The sequence below is a fragment of the Bidens hawaiensis genome, unplaced genomic scaffold (assembly GCF_021521415.1).
Source record: "Bidens hawaiensis isolate Kalapana, Puna unplaced genomic scaffold, B.hawaiensis_p1.1 tig00012420_1, whole genome shotgun sequence".
Taxonomy (NCBI): domain Eukaryota; kingdom Viridiplantae; phylum Streptophyta; class Magnoliopsida; order Asterales; family Asteraceae; genus Bidens; species Bidens hawaiensis.
Window position 1 is genome coordinate 65,230 of NW_027492015.1, and position 6,360 is coordinate 71,589.

Sequence of the window (6,360 nt, forward strand, 5' to 3'; positions counted from 1 at the left end):
ACGAAAATCGAAACTAAACTGTTATAAATTGAAACCGAAAATTAAAGAAAAAACGAACTGTGAAACCTAACTGATGGTCGGTTGAACAACTTTAAAGTTTTAAACCGAATCATAAACACACATAATTGTTACGTGAATAGCAGAGTTTGTATTCAAACATCTGTCGCGTCGTGTGGGCTCTCGTCTAATATATATAAGTAGAGTAATTATGAAATTACATCTTATAGTAATTATGTATTTGATCCAAACCCGTGTTGAAAAATGGCCCATATCTAATATCTTTTTAAAATAAAAGATTTCTTAATTCTATATTTCTATTCTATATAGATACACAAAAAATATTATTAAGAAAAAGAGTAAAAAACACTATCAAATCGACGTTGTTCTACATCTTTTTGTCAACGTCATACACTACAAGCTTTTTTCTATTCCTTTTCATACACACCATCCGACCTATTAATTTAAAAACCAAAAAGCAAAAAAAAAAAAAAAAAAAAAAGAAAAGAAAAAAAACAAGTATTTCATAACCAATTTACAAGAGCAGGCGAGGCAAGCATAAGATATTAACAAATTAAAAAAGAAAACTCTATTTTTGTATTTTTAAAACCCGTTTTTGTTTTAAATATTCTGGCCGGCAGTCTTAATCCGATGAGTCGGAGCTGGAAGCAGCGTTGCCGGATCTTGGTCGCCGGAGAAGTTCAATCAGTGCCTCAGCCTATCCATCAGTCAAATAATTCAAAATTAGGCCCACCACATTACAAATAATTATCATTTCACTTCAAGATTTTAATAATATACGACACATCAAATAATATGATTTTCTTTATTTTTTAAATTGAAACATTCCAAGATTCGAATTTAAGTTTCATATGTCACTAAAGATAAAATAAAGGTAACCACCATATACAATCAATGTACATACTTTTTAATACAACCTTGTCGTCAACATATTAGGTTTTACCTTTACAACATTCTAAAATATAAATATCTCTTAGGTCATATTAACTTCAATAACTTTCTTTTTAACAAATTTCGAAACTGACCAAGTTCAAAATCCATGATAAACATTATAAACGCGTCAAACAATGTACCCAAGCTTAAATCTGAGACTATAGAAGGGTCAGGAATCAGGATGTCTATTGACCGCCCGACTACCAAAATTTTCTATTACTAGAGGTATTAAATATTGTTGATTTCTAGTTGAAAATGAACCGAGTCTTATTGACCGACCAACTAACCATATTTTCTATTATTAGAGGGTATTAATTAAATACTGTAGATTTGTAGTTGAAGAGAATGGAGTCTTATAGACCGCCTGACTAACCAAATTTTCTATTATTAGAGGCATTAAATATTGTTAACTTCTTGTGAAAGTGAACCAAGTCTTTTTTAGTGTGACAGTCAGTTGAAAAGATCGAGAACTCGGTCCCATATTTTCATTTTGAAATGTTCAATTTACGTGACACACGTCTAGAATGGGTCATATGCAATTCTTTTTAGTGTGATGGTTGGTTTATACAAGTGGAGGTCAATGTAAGTTTATTTGGAACCCTATCCTTTTCAAAAGTGACATGTGAACAAATCTTGTAAAAATGTTTAAAACAAATACAATGTTACCTTGGTTGTTTTAAATAATTATTATACATTACGTTTTCACGTCAACTCATATCCATAAATCATTTCATTCATTAACATTTTTAAATTTTATTTTACTACCCTTTTTCTAAGTAAAATACAAAAATTAATGTGATTATCAGAGAAATTTGGACGTGACTGTTTACGAATCATGATTGTCCAGAGATAACTGTTATAGAAAGTCTTATTAAAATTTATGACTATTACAATTATGACTTACTGCTACCATTTAGTTTTACTAATAATTTACATTATACTTACAACTCAAGTGATAATGATAATGATAATGATAATGATAATGATAATGATCTTGAGGTAATTAACTAAATTTACTAGCTAAGGATTTTACGAATGACATTTGAGGTCATTTGAGGTGCGATTAAGGACAACCAAAATTAATATACTAATAGTATAAATGACTAGAAAAATTATAACTAGTTAGAAAAATAATTACTTTAGTTATATGTATTCTTTTCACGTTCAATTTGTTAGTATTGTATTCTAACACATTACGGTTACCTTTTGTTTAGCACGCTTGGTTCCGTTTTGTGTCAACGCGACAAGTGGCGGAATGGCTCCTTCGCGGGCCACCAAACTCCGGTACACCAGACTGGCATCACACAGTAGCAACAGAATAACCGCCGCGATCTCCTTCTGCCGTTGCGATCCAACCTCAATAATCTCCACCAACACCGGAATCCCTCCCTCCTCCACCAACGCCGCCTTGGCCTCCGGCAACGACACCAAAACACTCATCACAAATGCCGACTTATCCACCATACTCGACTCGAAATCCGCCATCAATTCCACCAACGGCTTCATAATTCCCGCCTCCACCGCTCGAATTTTGTTCTCCTTCAACGAACATAACGAATACAACGCGGTGGACGCGTCTTTCTTCCCGCGGAAGTTACCGGTTTCCAACAGATCAACTAACAACGGAATCGCTCCGGACCGTCCGATCGCGGACTTATTCTCTTCTAACTGCGATAACCGGAGCAAGGCGCACGCGGCGTTTTCCTTCGCGGTGGTTGTTCCGACCTGTAAAGGAATAAATACAATTAAACATAATCAAATACTATCTGTTAATTATATTCTCATATATTCACAATTATACTACCTACCTTCAAGGCTTTAACTAACGGACGTATCGCTCCAGCAGCAGCCAAAACCTCTTTATTCTCATCACACAACGACAAATTCAAAATCGCGGTAACACCGTGCTCTTGCAATTCGTGATCGGAGCTCGAAATCAACGAAATCAACGGGCGGATTGCTCCGGCTCTGGCGATTTTAACTCGATTATCCGGTTTATTCTTCGCGAGGAGGCGAAGCTCCATGGCGGCTTGCTTCTGAACCTCAATTGAATCGGATTCCAGATCGGATACCAGCTGTTCAATCAGATCGTCGGATTTCTCGGTTGTGCAGGCGAGAAGCAACCGCTTGCTCTGAACGGAGGTCGTCGGGAACTCGCCGGAGCGGTCACTGTTACAGTCGCTGAAAGCGGTGGAATCTTCTGCAAGGCTGATGTTGCTGAAATTGCGTCCCATGTATGTGAAATTGGAGTGAATTTGTGACTCCATGACGACTTGAGTAATAATAATATACCGGCAAGGCAAGGGGTGTGGTGTGGGGGTGTAGATATAGAAAAAGAAAAGAAAAGAAAAGAGGGGAGACACGTGGACGACCATATCGAATCGGGGTACAGAGAGCACGTGGGAAAGGGTGTGGCGTGCGTACAATGAAGGTCCGTTTTACTTTAACTGCCCTGCTCCCCTTTTCCTTTTTCTCTTTATTTCATGATGCATAGTTAGTTGGTAAACTTATTGTTTAGGACCCCCCAAAACTAAACACTTTTTGCTATTGTTTATTTCCTAATTGTGCTTGGGCTTTTGTTTAGGACCGATGACTATTAGGGCTGACGGGGCGGTGCGTGGTGGCCTCCCCGTCACGCGTGATGAGCTAGCCCACACCGCCGCCGCTCCCATGGTCACGCGCAAATAGGAAGTTTACGTGATGGCTATCACGCTTGGTGGTGGTGATTTCCAAGAAGAAATAGCCGTTGGGGGGGTCAATGTAGCTGTTGGAATTGAAAAATAAAAAAATAAAAAAAACATTAAAACCAAACACAATAAAAACATTATAAATATATCTTCAAAACATACACAAATCCAACTCAAAATCTTCTATTACACACACCATTTTTAACATATCAAATGGAGGGTTCTAAGAAACGTGGGTCGGGTTCAAAGAAAACCCAAACCCGACCAAAGGTTCGACAAAATCTAGGCGAACAGACGAGATTTCGCTTACTGGACGAACCCGACACAAACCAACCTTCCGAACAACAACCTTATTATCCCCAACCTTTTCAACCGTCCCAAAACCAACAACAACCTTCCCAACAACAACGTTATTATCAACCGTCCCAAAACCAATCGTATCAAAACCAACCTTTTATACCCCCTTTTTCTACCCAAAATTACCCAAATAATGCTTTTCAAAATTTTGGATCTCAAACGTCTCAACCGTCTCAAATGTTTGGCTCTCAACCGTCTCAAATGTTTGACTCTCAACCGTCCCAAATGTCCGTCGATCCCTTAGACAATAACGATGTTATACATCAATTTGCAAGTGCTTTTCGTCACGATGTGCAAACTTTGGATGAAGATGAATCCGAGGATGAGGAGCCGCATCAAAGAGGTGCTCGGCGTTGGTTGGCCGATGAGGAGGTCGCCTTGACCAAGGCTTATTTACATTGCTCCGAATCAAAAAAACGCTCAAACCAACAATAAAAGAGACGCGTTATGGAAACGCATTAAAGAACATTTCTCGCAACTTCCCGGCGCAACCAAACGAAAAAAGGATCAAATGATTAGCAAGTGGGGAGATTTGAATCGAAAAATGTCAAAATTTAATGCTTGTTACGTTCAAGAGGTAACTATTTTAGTTTATTTATTTTATAATCTAGTACTTTATTTTTACAATTTGTTATAAATATATTTTTTCTAAATGTTTTGTAGTCCCGAACTCCACAAAGCGGAGCGAGCGAGGCGACTATGATAACGAACGCTTTGCGCGAATATGTCTCAGTTTACAAATGTAAGGATTTTCCCCACTTGGATGCGTGGCAGATTGCGAGACGTCACGCGAAGTGGGTACCGATTCCGTTGGTCGATTTGAACGGACCAACGGCTCCAAGGAAGAAAGGATCTTGTTCAAAAAGATCAAAAACTTCCGAGTCCGGGGACTACACGACGTCTACCGGCGGCTTGTCATGCAACATGCCGAACATGAACTTGAACGAAGAACCCGAAGACAATCCCGACGAAGACATACCCACACAGCCGAATCGCAAGAAAAATGGGAACCGTCAAGACTTGGAAAGGAAGCGGTGGCCGAAAACTTCGCCGAATACAAGTCGGCTAGGATGGGGGAAATAGCCGAGAAGAAGGAGTTTAGGAAAGAGGCTCATATGTTAAAAATGAAACGTGAGGAGACGTATATCAACCATTTGAATGAAAAACAAAAAAACGCCGATCTAACTTTCCTCCTACAACCACACGACCATCTTGATGAACCTTAAATCGCTCCTACTTCAACGAAAACGCGAGATATGCGACAAGTGGGGTTGGGAAGGGCCGTAGGTTTTTTTTTTGTCGGTTTTTTTAATTTAGTTGTCTTTGTTTAATGTAATCTTGTTTTATTTTTTAGTTAACGTAAAATATTGTTTTCTTTTTATTTAATTTAGTATTTATTAAAAAAAACCATCACACGCCATCACACCACACCACCACCCCTAGTAAAAAACCATCACATGTGATGGATTTGGGGTTGGTGTTGTGGCACCATTTGATTGGGTGGGGTGTGTGATGAGTGATCACACCACATCCACCACCCCTCCCCCCCTTAACTAACGCGCTCTTCACACATCAAATACACGATATAAGTCTTTACAAGTTTTATGATATGTCATACTGACTCAGGGTCAGAATGTTTTAAAAGTTGTATGGTGTTATACTGCCAAATCATACTTGACATATGAAATGGTATATTGACACATCGTGTGTGCAATATGAGGTGGTATAATGGTAGGCCATCTGTAACGTATGAGTTGAGATACTAACATATCATAAGGGTCGTGTGAGGTAGTATATTGACACATCATACAACCAAAATATGTGACAGGATTGTGGTTTGCTAAAGTTAAAAGAGTTATATGACATGAGAGACATGCTTGTGTGCAAATTTGTGGGTGATGTACATATAACATCACCTTTTGCTTTAAGCGGTGCCAACACATATACACTTAAATCTTGTAAACTTAATGGAACATGTGTATTAGCTTAAATAAAACTAGTCAAACATGATGAAAATTTGTAAATGAGTTGTAATTATATTATAAATGAGTCTTGACCAATATATTAAGCCTAAAAAGTTTTAGGGCATTTTTTTTATGTGTAGGTAGCCAAAACAAACACTTAGTGACTTCAAAACCACACTTTTAAAGGGTGTGAGGCTCTAGTGACATTCCAAGCTTTAAGACTTGACCAATATCCATTTGTTTTATAAATAGAGAATAAAGTCAAAATTTATTTTTCTTTTTTGTTATTTATCATAATCAATCACAACATTCAATCTCTAATAATCCTCATCTTCTTGTTGGGGCCGCGAGTTTGTTTTGCGCCCTAGAATGATATCATGTTTGGACTTAGCTAGGAGAAC

The 6,360-nt window shown here is 37.9% G+C and overlaps 1 protein-coding gene across 1 annotated transcript; it reads right to left on the bottom strand.

The window, feature by feature from the left end:
- Nucleotides 1-284: 284 nt before the first annotated feature.
- Nucleotides 285-3,236, bottom strand: LOC143540985 (uncharacterized). Its single transcript, XM_077033916.1, has 3 exons — nucleotides 2,760-3,236; nucleotides 2,155-2,676; nucleotides 285-715 (listed from the first exon to the last, which is right to left on the bottom strand). Exons 1-3 carry the CDS (start codon nucleotides 3,216-3,218, stop codon nucleotides 641-643), a joined length of 1,056 nt encoding a protein of 351 aa, XP_076890031.1. The 5' UTR covers nucleotides 3,219-3,236; the 3' UTR covers nucleotides 285-640.
- Nucleotides 3,237-6,360: the final 3,124 nt, after the last annotated feature.